Below are 23044 nucleotides of genomic sequence, written 5' to 3'. Positions count from 1 at the left end.
GGAAAAGGATATAATGGATATGCAGCAGGCACATTCAAAATTTCTTAAGGAATTTTGTAGTTATTATTATTATTATTATTATTATTATTATATCACAAGTCATTATAAAATTATGTAAAACCTTAACTGGCAAACTCACTACCTGCCAAATACAAAGTAGCGGAATAAAAAGTGAAAAGTACATTTCCCTCTAAAATGTTGATAAGTGGAAGCATAAAGTCGAATATGATCCGTGCATGGAGTATAATTCTTCTGCAGTTGTTCACGTTGTATAATAAAAAATACCAGTTTAAGGGGTATTGCCTAATTTCGTTGTACATATATTCTAGTAATTCATGTAAAGTAAAAAAATAAAACCTAAGAACAGCACTTGATGTGAAAGTACTTTCTACCACTGACGTGTGTATGATACTGTGGGGGGGTGCATAGAGAGAGTGCAGAACAAATACTGACGCCCTCCACCACTTTCTATTGCACAAAAAGATGCTCTTGTTGCGTTCACTACTGTCCTGCTGTCTGTCTCCACGTGTTCCAGCCGTTTCTACAGCCCCTCCCCTTCTGTTCCCAGGCTCTGAGCTTATTGGTTTAGCCTCCTGTCACTCAGCGTGGGATGGGGAATTTTTGGAAAAAAAAAAAAAGGGAAAAAAAGCCACGCCCACCTCGCTGCTTGACAGTTCGCTGCTTGACGTCACTGGTTCCGTCCCAACACGGAAACATGGAATAATGGCAACGGTTGCGTTGGTGTTATTATGGATTTAAAGCGGTACTACTAGCTTAAATCTCAACGTGTTTGTTAACTGTCAGAACAGCTTTGGCCATGTTAAACGGCCAGTATTAACTTTTTGACCGATGGACGCCCGCGCTAGAAATGGAGAGAGAGTTCGACCTCTGTTGTTAGTTCAATAGCTTTAGTCTTCCGTTTGTTCAGAGCCATGAAAGTCGGTGTTTTGGGGGTCATGGGGGCTCTGGGGCGCCTGCTGCTGTCTCTTCTCCTGTTGTCCTGGGAAGGCAAACTATTTCAGGTAAACTTTACAGTGTGGCTGTTTCTGTTGTTGTTGTGGTTGTTAATACTGTTTGTGTCTTGCGATTTATGCGGAGCTTAGAACGCAACTGGCATCACGCTGCGCTTCTGTGTCTATTTCAGGATCAAGTGAAGTTGCCATGTTATGACAGGACGTTTAAAGTGTTTAGCAGCTCACTGGGGAGTCTGAATTGCCTGAAGAAAGTTAATACCGCCTCTCCCTCTTTCTCTTTCTCTCACTCTATGTTTCTCTTTCTCTCTATCTGTGTGTGTATGTGAGTGTGAGCGCGTGCCTGTGCGCACTTCCATGGGCCCGTGAGGTCAGGGCGGGGGGGTGGGGTGGGGGGTTGGGGGTATCTGTTAATATTTATTGTTTGAAAGAACTCAGTTAAAAGACATAAGATGAAACAACTACGAAGAAACTCAAAACAACTACAAAGAGACACAAAATGGCAACAGAGATCCAAAAACATTTTAAGAGATACAATAAATAAATAAATAAAATAACCATAAAAAGATTCAAAATGACTATAAAGAGATGCTCAATTACCACAAAAAGGCACAATACAACCACAAAGAGAATAAACGATGATAAAGACACACAAAATGACCATAAAGACGCATAGAATGACCATAAAGAGATGCCAAACAAGCTCCAAACGACTACAAAGAGACACAAAATGACCAAAGAGATACAAAACAACCACTAAGAGAATAGAAATTACCATAAAAAAGACACAAAACAACGACAAGACCCTAATTGACCAAAAAGACACACAAAACTACCTCAAAGACATGAAAAATGAACATGAATAGGTCACCTAGTAGGGCGCATACCATTATTAAGGCTTGTTTGTTTGTCCTTATTGTAGCGGACTAGGTTCAAATCTAACCTAGGCCCATCTAATAAAGAAAAGCATAAAGAGACGAAAACTGGCTTTCAGTCTGGGGGTCTTTTGTAGGAGCGGTGGAGGGGCTTTTATCAGTCTGATTATAATTCACCTGTGCGTGTTTGTATGTGTATGTGCATGAGGACATCTGTGCAAGTCTTTACTCTGTGTTCGCCATGGTGTGTTTTTACCACAGCGTGCTGTTCTGTTCTGTGTTGCCAGTTGCCACCCCTTGGTGGGTAAATATGGGAGTGGTGAACACACACATTGACAAACACGCACACACACACACACACAAGCTCTCAGTGTAAAGTGTAGAGGGTGTAGTGTTGGTAAGGAGAATAAGGATATCCTGCTAAATGAGTAACAGTCTGATTATGGGAGAAGAAACTTACTGCAGAGCCAGACTATCAACCCCTGGCAGACCTGACACACCCACTCCCACACACGCACATACACACACACATGCACAGACACACACACACTGTAGTTGAGCTATGCTGAAATCTTGGATACATGACACGGTGACTGAACTCCCTGTCAGACAGCTGGCCTAAAGTTTCTCTCTCTCTCTCTCTCTCTCTCTCTCTCTCTTTCTCTCGACTCATCAGGTTGGAGGGGTCAGATCAGTCACCCTCCCAGAGTCCCTCCTGTTTGTCTCAACACTGGACGGTAGTCTGCATGCTGTCTCCAAACAGTCAGGAGACATCAAGTGGACCCTACGAGAAGGTTCATACTTACAGACATCGGTTATATTTCCTAATGTTTATTTTCATTTTTAAAAATTTCTCATGAAATCGTTCTTTGAATTCTTTCAGACCCCATCATCCAAGTACCTGTCTACCTCACAGAGTGAGTAGCATACACACCGTCATACAAAAATTTGACAAGATTTGTTGTCTTCTTTACTTAATCTTTGATCTGATAGCACCTGAATTAAATCCAAATGGAGATCATTTTATTCCTTTTCATGTAGGCAAATTTGCTTGTGTTTAGACAACATTTAAAGAGTTTTGTAGAAATAAGTGTTTAAAAATTTCCTAAAAATAAGGACCTGAAGGGGCACCTTAGAGGACTAGAGGTTAAGACATAAAAATGCACAAATATATATACTTTTTTGACATTAGTATTGTGAATTGAAAGCAGTATTTAAAATTTAAAATAAAACCAATTCCAACAAACACATATAAATGAATCATTGTACCATCATTGTATGAATGTTGTTTTTGTAGGCCAGGTTTTCTCCCGGACCCCAATGATGGCAGCTTATATGTACTGGGTGGCAAATACAAGGAAGGCTTGATGGTGAGGAAATGCAATGTTTGTTTATGTGTGTCAGTTTGTGTGTCTGTTTTCACTTTTTGAACCCATTGTTTTGATTTATCTGCAGAAACTGCCATTCACCATCCCAGAGCTGGTTCAGTCAGCTCCCTGCAGGAGCTCCGATGGTATACTCTATACAGGTGAGACATTGTGTGTGTTTGTGTGTGTGTGTGTGTGTGTGTGTGTGTGTGTGTGTGTGTGTGTTAGACAGTGACATATGCCTAGAAAAGTATGATTTTTTGTATCAATGTGTGCTAGACAGTTGTCAGAGATGGAGAATGACAGATGAAATGACAGAATATTTGACATGCCTCATTGATGACATTGCTGCAGGTAAAAAGCAGGATGTGTGGTTTGTGGTGGATCCTGAGACGGGTGTGAAGCAAACCAGTTTAACCACCTCATCCTCTGAATCCATCTGCCCCAACACTCCTCTGCTCTACATAGGACGCACAGGTATGTCATACAGGTAGACACGCACATGCACGCACATGCATGTTGCTGAGGTACAGTCTGCTACTCATGAACTTTCCACCTGTTTGTTTTCCAGAATATGTGGTTACCATGTTTGACACCAAGACACAAGAGCTGCGATGGAACGCTACCTACAATGATTACTCTGCTCCCCCTTACGATGAGAAACAAGACTACAGTACGTCCCTGGACATACATTCACTTAGACAGACAGACAGACATGACAGGATTATGGGTGGATTAGCTAAATGTAAATATGAACTTCCTGCTAATATGTTAATACTAATACTTTGAATATCCATATGTCTAGAACAGGTGCATTTGTATCTATGGAATGAAAGCATAGACTACTGTAGAGTCTCTTCACTTGTAGTCTCATGAATTAAATTCAACAACATTGAAGTCGATTAAAATTTTTAGTGCATTTTCTTGTCCCATTACTATTTCTAAACCCAAGAATATGCTTTGACTCTTAAACTTATAGCTTTTTTATAGTTTACGCTATATTTAAAAACGTATTAACAGGCTTCAGTGAAACATGGTATATAGTTAGTGAAAGAATAGGGCTATTATTATTATCATTTTTTTTTGGTGCAGATCTTGTTGTATTCCACCCTGTGCGATACTAACCTGTACTACCTGCTTTGCCTCCAGAAATGGCCCATCTGGTGTCGAGCGGTGATGGTCTTGTTGTGACAGTTGACAGAGAGACAGGTAGGGAGAGGTGTGTGGTTTTTGCTATGTGAATATATCACAACTTTTATATGTGAGGGGTTGAGTGTTTGCCTTTTATTTGATCTCTGCCCTCCAGTAAAACTAAGTGCTCCATTTTTGTCTTCTAGGTGACGTCCTGTGGAGTCAGAACTATGGCTCACCCGTTGTGGGTGTCTACCTGTATTCTGGTGACTCGCTAAGACACGCTCCCCATCTGTCCCTCGCCATGGAAACGCTACGCTTCCTCACATTCTCCTCTGCCAACGACCAGGCAGACACACACTCCACTTTGAAGTGGAGCTATCAGTTTGTAAAGGAGCAAGCCAGTGCACAAACACAACTTGTGTAAGAGAAAAATTGTTGGTGTACACACACACATGCATATGAATGAGTAGAATGGTAAATGGACTTGCACTTATGTAGCACTTTTCTAGTCTTACTGACCACTCAAAGCGCTTTACAATACTTGCCACATTCACCCATTCATACACTGATGTATTCATACAGCCATCAGGGGCAAAGTGGGGTTCAGTATCTTGCCCAAGGATATTTCGACACGTGGACTCGAGGAGCCAGGGATCGAACCACGATTTTCTAATTAGTGGACAACCTGCTCTACCTCCTGAGCCACAGTTGCCCTTGTTATGTTCAGTCCTGAAGTGATATCCTCTGGCTGGTTTCCTGATAGTTATTCATAATAACTGTAACTAGAAGGGTTTCAGAAAGCACAGACCTTGGGCACTTCTGAACATCTTCCAAGCCTGCCCTTATACTGCACCCAATTGTTGTTGTGAATACAGAGGAACACAAGGTATATGCAAAGACCTTGTAAGTCTCTTATTTTCTCAATCATGATATCTCCAGTGATATTATCATACTCCTACATCCACTTACTACAGGCAAAAAGTTTGCTTATAGTCTTTTTATCCCACGGTAAGGTCTGTTTCACTGAGAGTTAACTTGTAACACAGTATTGACTACTAGTACTGCAGTTTAAAGGAGCTCTTTTTAAGTTTTGCTATCGCTACTTAGCCAGCATTAGCATTGACAGCTGTTTACTTACCAGACTAGAAGAAACGTTGCGAGTTCAGCAACAAACTTCATTCCTTTACTAACCAAGAGCTGTCTCCAGCAGTGGAAAGCAATGCCAATTTTAACTCTCACCTCCCACATCTTTTAGTTAGCACACTGACCAGCTAGCCCCGGCCCGTCTCGTCACTTTCCGATAGCGACTCACTGTAGCCTCCAATCTGCCCTGAAGACATAGCGCTACTCAGAGGGCGTATTATAACCTCTTGTCTTGTAAACACAACGATGACGAGAGTTCTTGTCAAGCAACAATCACCACCACCCGCCTCCGGCAAGAAAACACATTCAACGGCAGAGAAAACTTTAAACTTATTATAGAATAATATAACGTCAGTGTAAATGTACAGTTTTTATTAAAAACTAGTTTGTCTTCATATTTCAGTTATTGGTGTTAACTGATAATTGTTTTAATCTGGAAAACCCCAAATCTAATCATTATTCCTTGTCCAAAGATCAATATGATGATTTATATTTGATAAAAAATCCCTGTGTGAGTGTTTGAGGTATCCTGCTGATAGAAGCTTGACAAGTTCACTTTCACGCCGAGGAAATAACCCAGCTTTTCTTTCTTAAAGACCCACTCTCTATGTTGGAAAATTGGACTCTCACCTCTACGCCTCAACTTCCCTCGTCCACCATGGAGTCTCTTTAGTGGTGAGTTCAAATATATAATCCATTTTTGTTATATATCAGCATTCACGCATCCAGTTTCCTCCAACATCCACATCTGTAGTAGCACTCCCTCCTACTTTAACAGAACATTTATAATACAGTACAACAGATCAGGTTTATCAGAAAGCGAACAACTGTGTGTGGTTTGTGGTTCTGGTTGTCATGGCAGCCTCGCGGTCTGACCCTGGCTCGGATTGAAGGTCCTGATACGGCAGGAGTGACGGTCAGAGAGCGAGGGGAGTGTGAGATTACACCGTCCACTGATGTGCGCTATCCACCAGGGAGCACAAACAGCCAGAAGAACCACTGGCTGCTAATAGGTAAACACACACACAGCCTACACAGCCTTTTGAACAGAGAAACTATTGATCATGTAGACATGGAAGTACTGAGCTAAAGCAGGCAAATCTCTCTTTTAACTTGAAAGTCTCACTTTATGGTCAGAATGTCTTGAAACCGGATACACACACAAAATGATGAAAGTGAAATTCTGAAATCTGAAAACCCTTAACCCTTTTTTTTTTACCATATTGAAATTTTAGAAGCAAGAACTCTGGCTTAAGAAAAAGAAGGTTGCAAAGTTCCCTCAAAACTGAAATTTCTGAACTGAAACTGAAAAAACTCTGATTTATTGACCAGACAAGAAAGTGACCCCAGCCCTGACACCAACACAGACATTCATACAGCTCTAATTTCATTACATCTGTGTCTTTATGGGTTTTAGGCCACCATGAGCTCCCTCCAGTGGCCCACACCACCATGCTGAGGGATTTCCCAGTCACTCTGCAGCGTTCTGGTGAGGCAGTCATCCCCCCTCGACCTCCCGGCTCCTCTGCCTCCCCTGTTTCCCCTGCCTCCCACTACCACCAGCGATATGTGAGTCACACCACAACTTAAGACCTGAGAGTCAATAAATTACACCAATGATATTAGGCAATTATCCTCTCTTACTAAGCTAATACTGTCCATTACAGCCTGCTTCAAGCTGAGCCAGAGACCAAAGAATCGATGTAATGAACTATTAAACGGCCCTTTAACAACCACTTTGATCGCAGACTGCTTTATATGAAATAAAGCAGACAAACACAGATAGAAAAAAAAAACTGAAGCCTCATCATATTTTCATTGTTTCTTCTCTCTGTTGTCTTATTGTGTCCTTCAGTTCCAGACAGTTGCTGGTGGCCATAGCGACACTAATGCTAACAGCGGAGGGGTGGATGGGGGCAGTTCAGGACAGGCCCAGAGGCCGGCCGCAGTGCTGCCCGTCTACGTGACTCAGGACCGTCTGACCCTGGCTGTTCTGACGCTGCTGCTTGGGGGATGGCTGGCCTTCGTGCTCACATACCCTGTTGTGAGTTTGTGTGTTTTATGTCTATGTGCGTTTAAAATGCAGGGCTCGTATTTATCAGACCTTAGAATCACACTTGCTCTGAAGTACCAGAAGTGTACAGCAAAGTGTAAAAATAAGATTTATGAGCAACTCTCAAGTGATCACATGACTGATCACATTTGTTCAGAGGAGGAATAGCCAGTCAGAGATATAGACTGATAGATTACATCTGCCTTATTGTACATTATTCAAAAAAAATCCTTATGGTTTACTCAGTGGTATGTTATTCTGTAAATTTTTTTGAAATCTTAAAATCTCTGGGAGTGACTTACATGGGAATGAACAACAATTGAACAATTGAACATAAACAAAATTGAATCAGTGTATATTTATTCTTTTTGGCTGTTTGCACTCTGATGAATGCCAAACAATTAAAAAGTGGTTTAACATGCTATCAAATGTTCACATGCAAATAATTAATTATAATTAATTATACTGCTTCAGTTAATGTATTATTATTATTGCAAATTCCCCCCATGGATAAATTTAATTAATCTAATTTTATTTTATTATTATTTTCATTATACAGAAAACAGATCAGTGTGTGCACTGCAGTCACTTTGAGCAGCAGCAGTTTGATAAATACAGTCCAAGGTTTCAGGGTTTCTTCTTGAAGCAATAGTTTTTGAAAATGTTTAGAAATACACTTTCTGGCCAAGAGTTCAATGACAGGATTGAACCATGCAACTAACTATTCTCTATAAAGACTATATGACTATTCTATATAAAGACTGGAAACAGGGGGAAACAGCTGGTTTGGCTTTGCCTGAAAGTTATATAAAGAAGAATATAAAGAATATTTCTTGGCCAGATGCAGTGACCATGTGGTAATGATATTCTCATCAAACTCTTGGCAAGACATTTCCCAAATACTGCATTTCTTTAAAGATATGAACATGTGATGAAATATCCATTCTTAGATTCAATTATGTGCCTTTAATTGGTGATTGCATGCTGTCAGTGCATCTGAAGGGTTATTTTGTAATAGAAAAGTTCATCTCCTGCAGTTAGGTTTTCATCTACTTCTGTTTAAATTAGTAAGTTCTAGTGCCGGCTATTCATTAACCCCTGAAGAACAGTTATGAGTATTTTGTTCACACATGTAGGTCTAACAAAGAAATTATGATAATAATGTTCACCGTTGAGGAAAAATTGAAAAAATACCTTCTTTTTTTTTTTGGCTGTATTTTACATAATGTCAGTGAAGAAGATGTAGACGAAACCTTCTGGAAACAGCTCTATGTGATGTTGTGTGGTAAACATTTGACTAATTATCATCAGGAATAAGAAAAATAACCCTCCCAAAATAAACACAGAGATGCAAAATGTACTGTATTCACCACCGCTGTAGCTGTTTTTATGCTGCCACGGTAGAGATCATAAAGAGGACATTAAATCATCATGGTGGCTTTATAACTTAATAACAATACACTATAGACACATCATATTTGCAAAAAAGGTTTTCCCTACAGACTCAGTGATCTGATTAGATTTTGTGGTAATTTCCAGCATAAATTTGTATCTTAATTAATGAACAGGTTCATTTTTGTCAAGCACTGTGTTAAAAATACATCTATATTTCTAAGCTTGGATGTGCCATGGTTACAGTATTAAACTCATTAACAGTGGCTGTCTGTCATATGAAGACAACATGTCGGGACAGATGTGTATGCTTTCATCAGCTTATCTAATGGGGCATAATTTGTTATAATAATAACAGTAATTAGCAGTAATTATGCAGAGGCATGCACTTCAAATGGCTCTTTTTTAGCTAGTTTTGGGGGCTTAATAGTATTTACTGTGTTTTTCTTGGCAGTCTTACAGCGTTGTGTTGTATTTATTCCTTCTCTACAATATTCTCGATGCTGAACTCTCAACCTCCATCCTCAAAAAGCCTTTAATCTGATCTGTATCTGTTATTGTGTTTTTTCTAGCGTGCAGCCCAGCAGCTGAAAGCTCAAAGGCAACTGGAAGAGGCTTTTGAGTCTCGTCTGCAGCGCATGCAGACCAACATGCAGACAAGCACTCAGACAGTGACCTTGGTTTCTTTAGACACAACCCTTTCAACTGATACAAACCTCTCCAGTGGTAAGCAACTGATAAAACAAGTTCTCTGATATGCTTTATTCCCTTTATTTAAGGATTTATGGGTCGAGTTCAATGATTAAACGCTTTTTATTGCACCAAAGACATAAAGGATTATTAAAATGCATAAAGTAGTTTTGAATCTCCAAGAGCAGAAACATTGATTATTCATTTCTTGATTAAATTAGGTACAGAAAAAGTTAGTTCTATGTAAAACTTGCAAAAGATGTACACACATACTTTACATCTACACTTTTCTATATCCAGACTCTTTGCCTGTGTCTGCTGACCCTCCGCCTAGTCCTCATGCTCACAGCAGTAGCACCTCAGATGTTGATAAAAATGCCACAGCTGGGCTCAAACCCACAGCAGGTAAAACATCAAACATTGTTTGTGTCTTTAGACATACAGTATTGTATATCATATCCTTCTGTCCTTCGCTGTTCAGATGAGATTCATTTCTCTCTGCTCTTTTCTTCTTTCCCACCTGTCTCAGAAGGAAACAGTGAGGAGGTGCAGGTGGGTAAAATCTCCTTCACTCCATCTGACGTCCTTGGACACGGCACAGCGGGAACTTTTGTCTTCAGGTATGACAGTGTGTGCATGTGTGTTTTTCACTGTGCCTTGTTTTACCACAGTGCTGTTACCACAGTTGATAGCATCAGCCTTATTCATTTAACTATATCAGTGGATTTACATTTGTTAGATCATTAACTGCAAAACAGATATGCTCTACATTTCTGCCAATTATTTTACGAAGTGTAAAATAGGTTTTAACACTGTTTTACACTGACATTTGTTGAGACTGATTTATTAACAGGATGAAAAATAACTTGCAGAAATTTTCCTTGAGACAGTTTGAGGAAGTAATCCATCATAGTGAACAATTAGCTGCCTTTATTTGGTTATTTGTTGTATTAAGAAGGCCTCTGAATGTCAGTGTCAAACAAGTTGTCTCAGCAATTTGGTTTTCATACCATAGTGAAAAGAATGTAATTCAGTGGGTAGATTGACTTCTGCTCTGCTTTGGAAAATGGTCAGCAGTGACATAAAGCTTACGTAATTTTGAGTTAATGGGCTAAATCATACAAAACCTCAGTTAACAGTAAATGTTCTCCACTGTGTGTGTGTTTCCTCAAAAATTGCAGACATTTTGAGACAACATATATTGTTCTGACTCGCACACACTATTCATGATATATTATGAATGCTCTGTGATATTAGGGGTAAATTTGACGGGCGGCACGTGGCGGTGAAGCGAATCCTGCCAGAGTGTTTTGAGGTAGCAGAGAGAGAGGTGCAGCTCCTCCGAGAGTCCGACACTCACCCGAACGTCATCCGATACTTCTGCACGGAAAGAGACCGCCTCTTCACATACATCGCCATCGAGCTGTGCACTGCAACCCTGCAACAGGTCAGTGTTTGTGAAAGAGCAAAGTCCTGTAAGACCTTGTGAGTGCACTCTTTTCTACTGTTAAAGCAGTTTAGAGTTAACAGGCCTTAATGACAAAACTAACACATGTTTTTGCATGTTATCTGATGTGTCTGTGTTCTCTGCAGTATGTGGAGGATCCATCTTGCTTCCCTCAGTTGAACCCTATAACTCTGCTGGAACAGACCATGTGCGGCCTTTCACACCTCCACTCACTCAACATAGGTCGGAGAAACACACATATACACAAATATACATGTATACACACAAAAGATATTCCTAAACTCCTGCATATGGCATGTAGTACTACTTTACCGTGACAACTTCTTATTCCTCCCTCTCCACCTGACTCCTTCATCTCTTCCTTTAGTCCATCGTGACCTGAAGCCTAGAAACATCCTCCTCTCTGGCCCCAGTGCGTTGGGTCGGGTCCGAGCTCTCATCTCTGACTTTGGGCTCTGTAAGAAGATCCCAGACGGTCGGAGCAGCTTTTCTTTGCGGTCAGGAATACCAGGAACTGAGGGGTGGATAGCCCCTGAAGTACTGCGGGATACACCTGGAAATAAACCGGTAAGATGCAAATTACAGGGCAGAGCGGTCAGTCTTCAAACCTCCGAACTGATTCAGTCATCTCTGATAATTGGCCACGGAAAGAAACAACTCTTCAGATGCAGAATTGACGGTTTAAAACTGTTTCTTTGTTTTTGTTTTGCTTGTCATTTTTCAGTCTTAGAAATCTCCCGTAACCAAACCCAAACACCAAGACTGAGAGACTCTACATACTGTTGTATTTTTACTCAAGTTTAGACTTTTTGTATTTGTCAGCTCACTGATACAGTTTTTCTCTTTTCCTTCAGACAGCAGCAGTGGACGTGTTCTCAGCCGGCTGTGTGTTTTATTACGTGGTCAGCAGGGGGCAGCACCCTTTTGGCGATGCACTGAGACGACAGGTCAACATTCTGTCAGGGGAATATTCTCTCTCACATTTTATGGAGGATATACACGGTGAGGACACACATCTGTGCACATGTGTCTTTCTGATTTTGTTCATCCTGATGGTTATAATATTTATTGTAAAACACGTAGTTAAAACAAATCTGTCCCTCAAGAAATCTGCATTCTTCCAGTCCCAATAGTTTAAAGAATTAAAATTCTGTAAATTCCTTTGAATTTCCTTATAAAATTCCAAAACAGGAATAATTTGCATGCGAATGTAGAGGAATGGGTGACTTTAGACACATGTCAACAAACCGTCTTCCTAGCAAAGTCTACTTCCTGACGAAGGTCCACGATCAAAACATAGTATTTCTATTAAACAGAAGGATTTCAACCTTTTCTTGTGCATTTCTGGACCTGGGCTTTTCAAACATTTCTATCAGACTGCGTTTTGGATCATAATGATCACAAAAATCTGTAGGATTGTAATGAAACAGACATAAAACTATACATGACTTACCTGAAAACAACATTTTATATATCTGTGAAATCAGATGACGTCATATCACAGGATCTGATTGATCAAATGATCAGTGCTGAGGCCGAGTCTCGCCCCTCCACCGCCTGTGTGCTCAAACATCCGTTCTTCTGGAGCCCAGAGAAGCAGCTGCTCTTTTTCCAGGTGTGTTGAGTCAGTTTAAAGAGGTCATTTGGTTTTGGATAGCAACGTTTGTGATGCTACAGGTCTCCTTTCATGGGAGCTCAAGTTATTTTTTCTTGGTTGCTGTTTTAAAAAGTAAAAAAAATAGGTTTTATTTTTGTTTCCTGGTAATCAACACTGATCAAGAAACGTGCAAAAGGGCTATGAGTCTGGGTAGTGCAGTTAATTGTTAATGTTTCTGCATTTTTGCGCCGCCTCAAGTCTCTGTCTTAGGACTCACATTTTTCTTCTGTGTATGTTTCTGTACGAAGGATGTGAGTGATCGCATTGAGAAAGAACCGGCAGACAGTCGGATTGTGGTCAGACTGGAAACTGCGGGACGAGCTGTGGTCCGAACCAACTGGAGGATGCATATCTCTGTGCCTCTACAGACAGGTACACACACACCAACATGCCCACATAGTATCACATAACTGTGCAGGATTACGAAGCCATCAGTGGTGAGCAATAGGTTTTATTCTCATGTGCATTTCAGACCTGCGGCGATTCAGGACGTATAAAGGAAACTCAGTCCGAGACCTGCTGAGAGCCATGAGGAACAAGGTCAGTTGACACACTTATATGACATACACTTCGACATGACACGTTCACATGGACACCTTCAGTCTGTTTTTTGACTTTCTGCATTCCGCATGTTACAGAAACATCACTACCACGAGTTGCCGCCAGAGGTGCAGGAGACTCTGGGCGAGCTGCCTGAAGGCTTCGTCAGCTACTTCACCTCACGGTTTCCGCGGTTACTGATGCACACACATGCTGCTCTGCACATCTGCGCCCATGAGAGACTGTTTCACCCGTACTATCTGCCCCCCAGCGCCAGATAACTTCCACATGACTCTACACTCCATACACTCTTAACACATTCACACACACACACTTACACACACACTTAGACACACTTACACACACACACACACACACACATACATCGGTTTACTTTTTTGGTGAGCGAAGGAGATCCCTGACAGTGCCCTGTTATCGCTTTTGTAAAGCCCATACTGTTTTTTTGTTTTTTTTGGGGGGGGGGCAGTGCTGTGAAAAAGTTTTTATATGCCTTGATTTGATGTTTCATTGATTAATTCTATTTTTCTCCAGCCATTGCTCAAGAAATCGTTTTAAAATTAAATTAGAAAGCACTCTGAATGTGTGTCTCCACAAAGACTGTATACTGTACATTTGTAATGTTAATAACTTCTTCACCAGAGGAAATCATTTTAAAGAATTTATAGGGTGAGAGAGACATTCAGCAAACATCTCCACCCTGAGGTTCATCTGAAACATGTATGATGTTTCATATTAAATTAATAGTAAAATATCACTTCTTTTATGAGGATATTCACAGTGTGAAAAAGTTCTGTCATAATGTGTATGACTGTAAGCAATGCTGCTCAGTTCCCACATGTAGACTGTAGCTACAGGCTTTAGCTTTTAAAAATGTAATGACTCTGCCTGTGGAGCCAATAAAACCTGATAATAGGTTCATATGGAACCTGGTCGGACTTTAGAGTGTGGGATGAATTCACTTTACTAAAATATGAGTCTCCTGTGGAGGGTGATGATCACTTCTGAAGGGCTTTGGAGCTCAGATTAACTTTGTCACAGCACTGTAGGTAACACAGACACTGGACAACACATTCATGAAAACAGAGCTTGTGTTGTTGTTGTTACAAAGCTGCGTGTCACAGAAGAAATCTCCATTATCCATTTAACCCGGCTACTTCAACAGTTTACTTTCGCCGTGTCGGTGTTGCTGCTGTGCCTCTGTCCACTCCTTTGCAGACAGACTCCACAGTATTTGCTTCGCTGTTTGTTTTTATGTACTTGATGTATGTGTGTCCTTTACTGCACCGCTGAAGGTAGCTACATTGACTGAACAATGTACTCGGCTGTGTTTTTTACTGAAGGCAGCACATTGAGCGTAACAGCCGAATATCATTGGGGCTGTTAAATGTGGGCAGTGTGCATATGCTGTGAAAATCTTGATTTATCACCAGTGTGTCTGGGCAATAACGCAAAAATGGCAACTACATTGCCCATTTCATTTGAAGTTACAGACATGTGTGGGCAATTTTGTGCTGTTTACCCATTTTTAACTGAAATGCAGTATCTTTCTTTGGATCAACACGCCTGAATATCGGCATTGCTTCACAGGCTCACAAAACGCTACCAAACGCTCTTAGAGCCCTGTGAAGTTTCCTCCGTGTAACTGCTGGATGAAGTTTTTGTTTATAGTGCTGCAGTAGGATGAATGATGAAGAATCAAACTTTTGTACTTTTTTTTTTTTTTTGAATGAGTGAATTAAATCGATGCTTTGGGTGTGCCAAAGAATGACGTAAATCAAGTCTTGTGTTTGAGTTTGTGAGCAGCCAGAGAAAGGAAACTGCAGAATCAATTCGTATCTTTTGGTCTTAAACATTAACACTTCCATTATACACAAGTTGGTGGGAAAATAAATTGTCACAAATAATTATTCGGTTGTCACTCATTATTTTACAGCGCAGTAGTCGTAAAAAATTACCTTAAAGACTGAAAACATTTTCTCAATCTGCTGCTTACTGTGAGCGATGTGGTCTTACATGAATGTGGGATTTTCTGCCAAAGTCAGCACAGTTTTCACATGACAGATTTCTGTATTTGTTTTTTTCTCTGTGGATTTAGCAACATTTGAATCAGGATCTGAGAGAACAGTTGTGGGCTTGTTTGCTTGTGTTTCCAGGCACACATCAATCAAAGCTGATCAAAACACAACCACACAGGCTTACTAAAGCACTTTAAGTGTTTGATAATATTGATATTAATTTTCCATCAAACCTTTTTGGGTTTTTTTTATTTGTGAAAATTTGACATATTAATATTATAGAGAAATAATAAAAGTCATCCTTGGACTTTTTTAAAAATTAAAATATACACTTAAAACTCCTGGGATTTTGATTGGACGGTGAGATTAGCTGCATGTAAGTGTTATCTATGAGAGGTCCAGCTCTACGTTTCTCAGTTTTCAACAGATAAAATGCTGCGTTTACCTCTTTCCCAAAACCTCCATCAACAGGTTCAGCGTAAAATAGGTGGTTTAAAAGGGCACGACTTCTCCTGAATCATTCCTTAAATTGATTCACTACTACTGGATAATAACAGCATGATGTTCCTCAAATACAGAACGTAATTATCTAAGGCCTTGTTGCAGTAGGAGTTGCTACAGTGATCAGCAGTAACCATAAGGGATAAAATCATGAGAAATAAACCTTCATTGCGAAGGGGTGCAGTGTAGCTGTCTCCCTTTCAAGCAATAAGCATAATTGCAGTTGGTTATTTTCATTTTTCTAAACCTAGTGGAGAGGAAAACATCATGCTGTTACTGTTGATAGACAAGATAAGCAATGGTGTTTTTTTTATGTAATTTACAGAGTAAATGATGCATTAGTAATAGTGCATTCTGAGACATTAATTACGCTACGTGAGACTTCACATTTCAAATATGATCCTGTTTTTCTTTTTTTTCTTCACACCATCACCACCACCACCATCATCACAGCATCACAACAATAACAGTAACAACCTAATGACCAGGATCATTTGGTTCAGTTTAATCATGAAAGAGTTGGTATTACTCATGATGACAAGGCACAAGATTTGAATGTGTCATACACGTGTGAATTCAGCCATGCTGAACCACGCCGAGCCGTGCTGTGTGATTAACTCCCACAAAATCTGGCAGAACTATATAACCTGTATGACTATATTTTTCTGGGAAACCTGTCAACAAATAGATTTTCAGTGTTAGAAGAAATATAATAATAAAATATATTGTGCTCTCCTCATGCCTCTAATACTTAATTGGAGCTTATCCCAAGTAGAGAATGTCCCTCGTCTGTAAATTTGCAGGTCAATGATGTGTGAGATTTGTTGTTTTTTTTCATGAATATCTTATTTATTTGTGTGCATTTGTGAATGAAATGTGCCCAAACAAAACTACTTACCATGCTTATGTGGCTGGGTTAATATATTGTTCATTTATTTTTAATTATTTTTTTGGGTGAACATTCTCAAAACTTTTGTTTAATATTCTTTGCCATAAAGTTGGAGAGACATTTTTATTTCTGGCTCCATTTTGAATTGATTTCTTTTATAGTTCCTGTTTACCTGTTGTAGCAAGGGGGGCTTTAATTAACGACGTACAAAATGACGCATGAGTGACGTAGCTGCACTCTCCCGTCAAAAGCCGAAAAACGTTTGTGCCGGTAAGGCGTGTTGTGATGTTTGTTAAGCTACGCACACTTAAAACTAACTTCTGTTGGTTTAAACTGCGTGTAACTGTAACTATACATCATCGTTTATGTGTTGCTGAGTTTCACAGTTAGTTTTGCTGGTTAAAAAAAACAAACAAAAAAACTCCCATTACTTATTAAATCTGTGGAGTTTTGTGAGTTTTGTCCTCATTATTTGCATTCCTTCTGACTCGCTGCAGGGGTCAGAGAGTGAGAGCCGGCCGCTGTGTGAGTCGTGACTGTGCCGCTGCTGCTCCTCAAGGTGCGTTATAGTGTTTGTTGTTTGTAATGTTCGTGTGTACTATTATTATTGTGTGTTACTGTAGGATTGCACTGAATGAGTAGCCTACTATTATGGTACTTTTTTAAATTTTTTATGGGATGCCCATATTTATATATAAATTGGAGATTGAGGCATCTGCTACAGACATTGAATTTTGTTTTTAACTGTACATTCTTTTGGTGTGCACATTTTATTTATTTTTATTACACATGTATGAATTTTAATCTACTTGTGTACCAAAAAAAAGCTGGAAAACCTTTGTGCTGGGGGTCAGGGAGTGAGAGATCCTGCCACTGTGTGTGTGTGTGTGTGTGTTGACTGTGCCCCTTGCTGCTCCTCTAGAGTAAATGTGCAGATCCTGATCCCTGGTGGGACTGGTGTTCTTCAACCATTCTACAGCTGCTACTCTGAAGAACACTTTAAAGGTCAGTGCCTGCCAAACACTGAGTTACTTTAGGCCTTTTTTTCCAAGTTACAAGAGAAAACATGAGAGTCCAAACCACAGGCAGTGGTGCGTCAATTAAAAATGTTGCATTACTGCTTTTATACCAGCAGAGGGAGACATCTGCCTTGTACATTGCTCCTCTAAACTACTGAGGATTGACAAGTGATTAATAAACTCTTTCCACATGTTCAGTTTAATTGTTGTAAGAGGCATGAAGTGATTTTCCTGAGGTTGTGTATGCATATGTAGTTGTGTTTATCATTATCTTTCCGTGTGCGTCTGTTGTGCCCATCTTCACTGATTAACAAGCAAACTGCCCTCGAGGCTCTGCGACAAAACAGAAAACACGTCCTGCGGAGCTGATAAGATGCCAGACATCACTGAGTTAATTCCACTGTCAGTGTGAACTAAAACAGAAGAGGTTTAATGACGTGATGGCCTGGGGTCCAGTGATGTGTCATGGCCAGATCATCCGCTAATGAACCATTAGTTGTTTATATTTCACTGTATGATTCATTCGTTGGTCCGTTCTCCAGTTCCCATGTCCGTGTGTGTGTGTGTGTGTGTGTGTGCGTGCGTGTGTGTGTGTGTGAACAGTAGAGGCAGAAACACAGGGAGTACTTGGCTCATTATTAAATATCAGAGTTCAGCTGTAGGCCCAATCAAAACAACCTTAGGGAAACATCAGCTTAACCAGAGTCATGAGACCAAATTCACTCACTCACATGCAGACACACACACTCATACACATACACACACACACACACACACACACACACACACACACACACACACACACACACACACACACACAGCTTTGCAGATAAATGTGGGTGATAGTACTCAGGTCTGAGGTTAGTCAACAGACCCTGAATCTCTAATTTCTCTAATACATAATTTTAGCTAAGTTAGATTTAAACTAGAAAAAGATCATGAATCAGTTGATGCCGGCATGCTGTCTGAGCAAGAACTCATTTGGGCCTGGTTTACAGTGGGGTGTTGGTAGGTCATTGGTTTCATATAGGATATTTCATGTGGGTGGGTTGCTTACGTGTCACTAAGTTTTTGCTTGGTAGTTGCCATACCGGCACGCTGACATGTTGTTGGTGGTTTTTTATGGTGTGTTTTATGGTCTTTGGGGGGATTGCTAGTGTGTTAATAAATGATAAGGCTAAGAACACGTTTCTCTCTGGAGGACAAAAAATGACTTTGGATATATTATCATGCTGCTCGCTCTACCTTACAACTGGATGCAGTTTATCACTTCTGTCACTAATGATTTTACATGAGTGTGTCTTATATCTTCTTTTACTGCATTTGTTCCTTTACTTTTCACCCACCTTCTTTTAATACTTTCCTGCTGTTCGGTTTTTGTGTGTAACTTCTTTTTGAATGTAAAGCATTTTTGAGCACCTTTTTTTTTTTTAAAAGCCCCGTATAGATAAAATAAATGATTATAATAATTATTATTGCTGTCAATATGCTTTGTGCTTCATTACAGGAGGTAGATAACATGCTAATGCTGTGTACTATATGAAAAGCAGAGTGGTTCTCACTGGCAACAAGAGGAGCTACATTTATTTTATTTTTTACATTTTTGTGTACGTGAGGTCTCCTTCAAAAGCTGCGTCAGTATATCACCACTGCTCATCAGGCCAGATCTCAGGCCTGTTTACTCTAGTCTAGAGGATTTTAAAACTTGAATGTCTCATCCCGCTGGCCAGTTTGATACTTCAAACTTAAAATCTCCTTTATGATGTCTGTGTCTGGCTATGCGCTTTGCACACAGGCGTCTCTTACAAAAGAGAACTTAATCTCAGTGAAATGACCTAATAAATTAAAGGTTACACACATTCAAGGTGGTTGCTAATGTGTTCTGATTGTTTGCCGGTGTATTACTAGCTGGTTACTATGATCTTCTAGGCAGTACTAGGTGGTTGCTATGGTGTTGCTATAGAGTCACTCTCCTTGTTTTATGTGCCGGATTGACAGCTGTTTGGTCTGGGGTGTTAACAAGTAAATTCAATTTATCTATCAACTTGGAAGTATGCAACTGCAGTGACCAGCACGTGGTGGTTGGTCATGTGACAGCATGTCAAAATGCAGATCTGTGCAAATCACGGTGTTGCACTGTTGCTTGCCAAATGAAAACAAAAGAGTAGCTGTTCCAATTAGATAAAATACTTTTTTGCCCTGGAGGTTTTCAAAATGGCAAAGTGCAAGGAAAAAGTACAAAAGATATGATGCCAAAAGCAGCTGAGTTTACATTTGAGGAGATATTAATGTTAGATGCACAATTTTTTTATGAAAAGACAGTTGACCATTCCACACAGAAACCATATTTGCAGCTACTGTGTGCAGTTATCGTATAAAAATATTGGTCTTTTTCACAGAGGACATCTTGATTTGTTATAGTAGGAAACAGTACAGGGGTTAAATAATAACATGAATAATGCCTGCACACTGCCTCACTATTGTCATGGCTACCTGGGAGTCATTGTTAATGATATTAACAACACCTGTGCCTTTCCCACTGTGATGAGTCAAAATGTCTGCTGTTAAAAAAGGCCTTTTATCTTCCTAAGTAATTCATAAGTTTGTATTCTTTGCTTTGTGTGGTCACATTAACATGTTACAATATAATAATAATGTGAGTTGTAGTGATGCTGCATTTAATTTATTAATTTACCTTGTGCACATAGTGTTGTCTGTGGTGTGTGTTAAATGTGTATGTGTAAAACTGATGTCTCTTTTTACTGCAAACCAAATTTACCTAAAGTAACCTAACCTAATAATAATCTCCATAATAATAAATTCTAAAATATGAAATTCGCTTCAAGGAAAGAGTAGTAATCAAATATTAAACTATCCCTGCAGGAGTGTTTCGCTAATGGCCATAGCATGTAGTTTAACACAGATATAAACACGCACACATGCTGTATATAGGTCGCATGCAACACACACATGTGGAAGTGAAACTTGAGGACAAAATGTCCTGCGCCTCTCTGCCTCTATAAACGAAGGCTTCCTAATGTTTCAGAGACCACTGGGGATATATTTTTCTGCTCCCTGCTTTTTCCTCTCATCTCCTTTGTAGGATACTGCGGGAGGCTGGTTTGGGTTTCTCTGATGTGTGTGTGTGTGGGAGTGGGAGAAGGAGGGAGGGGGGCAGATCGAAACAGGCAAAGGGATGTCGTCCTTACAGTCTCTCCATTTTGGGATCAGGACAGGAAGTGGGCTCAACAGAGGAAACATGACCTCCCCCACTGCCCCCCTCTCCCTCCCCCTTCTCCTCTCTCCCTCCCTCCATCCTCTTACTTTTTCTTGTATTCCCTCTTCCTCCCTTTGTCCCTCTTCCAGTCTGTGCCTACACATTCACAGGGTCATTTTTCTGTCTTTTTTGTTTTGTTTGTGGAGATCATGTAGGCTGCCACGTGTGTGTGTGTGTGTGTGTGTGTGTGTGTGGGGGGGATCTTTAAATTACATTCTACTCACATCCTGTGTAAATAAATCTATGTTAACCAGTGATTTCTAAAACGACGCTAATACTCTGGTCTAGTTGTTTCTGGGCTCCCTCCCTCTCTCTTGAGACTCGCAGTCTGTTATGTATCAGAGCTCCTCTGATTAAAAGCCAAAGCAAAGGTCAGACTCTGCTGGGTAACAGAGATATTGCCCGACTTTCACTTCACTCTTATGCCCAGTGGTCTGATAGCTTTAGCTGATGAGTTTCATATTACATTATGTGGAATAAGAGCCTACGGTTAGCCTCTAGGCTATACATCAGTATGACATTACTTATCAGGAGCTTCAACTCTGGCTATGCATGTGTTCATAAATAGTGATCAAACTGCCCCAGGACATAAGAAAAACACATTTGAATTTATTTTCTTCGCCACATCCACAACCATCGCCTTCAAGAACTCCAAACTCCTCTGCCACCTCTCTCTTGTCCCCCCCCCCTCTCTGCTAGTCGTTCCACCACTTTTCAATTTCCAGCTCAGAGGTCCTTGACCTTTTGCTTTACCATATACACAATCAAATACACACAGACGCCAACACTGAGAAAATAAAGAAACAGCATGTCAGCAAAAGGCAGTGTATTTCACCACAGAGCACAGAGCCAAGGCACTGGGAAACAAAAAAACAACAGCAGAAGACCTCCCTCTCTTCATCCTCTGCCTCCATCCTGCTCGCCTTTCAAATCTGCTGCCTGTTTATTTGTTTCTTTGCCCCCCCCCCCCCCCCCAGACATTTTTCCCTTCTGGTCGTTTTTCTCTTGGTCACATCCAGTGCAATGACGACACTTACAATAAAAAAAAACTTGTGTGAGTGGAAAAGGTAGGTTAGTTAACGACAAATGTTACAGCAACATTACAGTTACAGTGATACTGTTAGACCGAGTGGCGTTTGTATTGTAAGGTTAACACACAGTGTCAGGCAAATACTTACAGTTTTCTATGTACAGGGAGTATAAACATGCACAAAAGGGCCATAAGTCACTATGAACACACACAAGAACAGACAAATTACACAGTTTAATATAATAAGGCGTGTGGAAGTGCTCATGAGCAGCCTCATTCCTCTCAAGGCCATTTGGACTCAATACTCAGGGTGGGAGGAGCAGCCCAGCTGTGTCCTACTGCTGCGTACCAAAATGCACATCATGCAAACACTGGGAATCAAATCAGCATCGTCATCTCACAAATCCTCCACTTGAAAACATAATACACAGGAATGGGAGAAGAAGATTCGGGTTCAAATTTGAACATATTTTGAACGTACATGCTCCTGATTGGCCGACAGGTATTCAGTAAAATCACGTAAAAGGACACCACCCACCGACATGGGAACTACCACCAGTTTAACCACCGTTTGAAATCAGTGCACAAAGTTATGTAAAACTGCAAGTAACCATAGCAACAGTACTTTTTTTTCTTTATGCTACATTACCAGGTAACTCTCACTGGTGAACAAGACATAAATAAGGCTGCAACTAGTGATTATTTTCATTAGTGATGAATTATTTTGATTGCTTGATTAATCAATTGGTCTTTAAAACTGCACTAACGCATTTTAAATTTTTTTTGGCCACCTAGGGGCATTACAATAAGCTGTGAACCCACCATTCAGTGTTAGTATGGTGAACTTGTTGGCGAAGATTTGCGTATTCACACATCCAACAGACAAACAGCAACATAAGCATTTATTTGGATCGTCGTGTTCATGACCATGTGATGAATCTAAATCCAATAATCACTCTCTTTAAGCTCCGATTTTGTTCTCCACCTCCTCCTGAAGGAAAT

At 40.2% G+C, this 23044-nt stretch overlaps 1 protein-coding gene and 1 long non-coding RNA gene across 3 annotated transcripts; both read left to right on the top strand.

The window, feature by feature from the left end:
* Window positions 1–697: 697 nt before the first annotated feature.
* LOC111216736 (serine/threonine-protein kinase/endoribonuclease IRE1-like) lies at window positions 698–15196 on the top strand. Of its 2 annotated transcripts, none has more exons than XM_022738359.1 (24): window positions 698–1022; window positions 2523–2640; window positions 2730–2763; window positions 3144–3216; window positions 3302–3374; window positions 3568–3690; window positions 3785–3886; window positions 4363–4422; window positions 4551–4767; window positions 6087–6165; window positions 6353–6503; window positions 6908–7059; window positions 7346–7534; window positions 9508–9661; window positions 9926–10030; window positions 10158–10245; window positions 10883–11072; window positions 11219–11315; window positions 11461–11660; window positions 11948–12095; window positions 12581–12708; window positions 12999–13122; window positions 13223–13290; window positions 13389–15196. In XM_022738359.1, exons 1-24 carry the CDS (start codon window positions 933–935, stop codon window positions 13569–13571), a joined length of 2946 nt encoding a protein of 981 aa, XP_022594080.1. In that variant the 5' UTR covers window positions 698–932; the 3' UTR covers window positions 13572–15196. The 2 variants fall into 2 exon arrangements, with proteins under 2 accessions (XP_022594080.1, XP_022594079.1); XM_022738358.1 differs by having other exon boundaries at window positions 10155–10245.
* A 1773-nt stretch (window positions 15197–16969) lies between these two features.
* LOC111216743 lies at window positions 16970–17853 on the top strand. Its single transcript, XR_002664930.1, has 3 exons — window positions 16970–16986; window positions 17214–17275; window positions 17639–17853. It is a non-coding gene; the product is annotated as an uncharacterized LOC111216743 (long non-coding RNA).
* Window positions 17854–23044: the final 5191 nt, after the last annotated feature.

The sequence above is a fragment of the Seriola dumerili genome, unplaced genomic scaffold (assembly GCF_002260705.1).
Source record: "Seriola dumerili isolate Sdu_G_001 unplaced genomic scaffold, Sdu_1.0 BDQW01000035.1, whole genome shotgun sequence".
NCBI lineage: Eukaryota > Metazoa > Chordata > Actinopteri > Carangiformes > Carangidae > Seriola > Seriola dumerili.
This window is presented reverse-complemented; position numbering and strand designations above follow the sequence as displayed.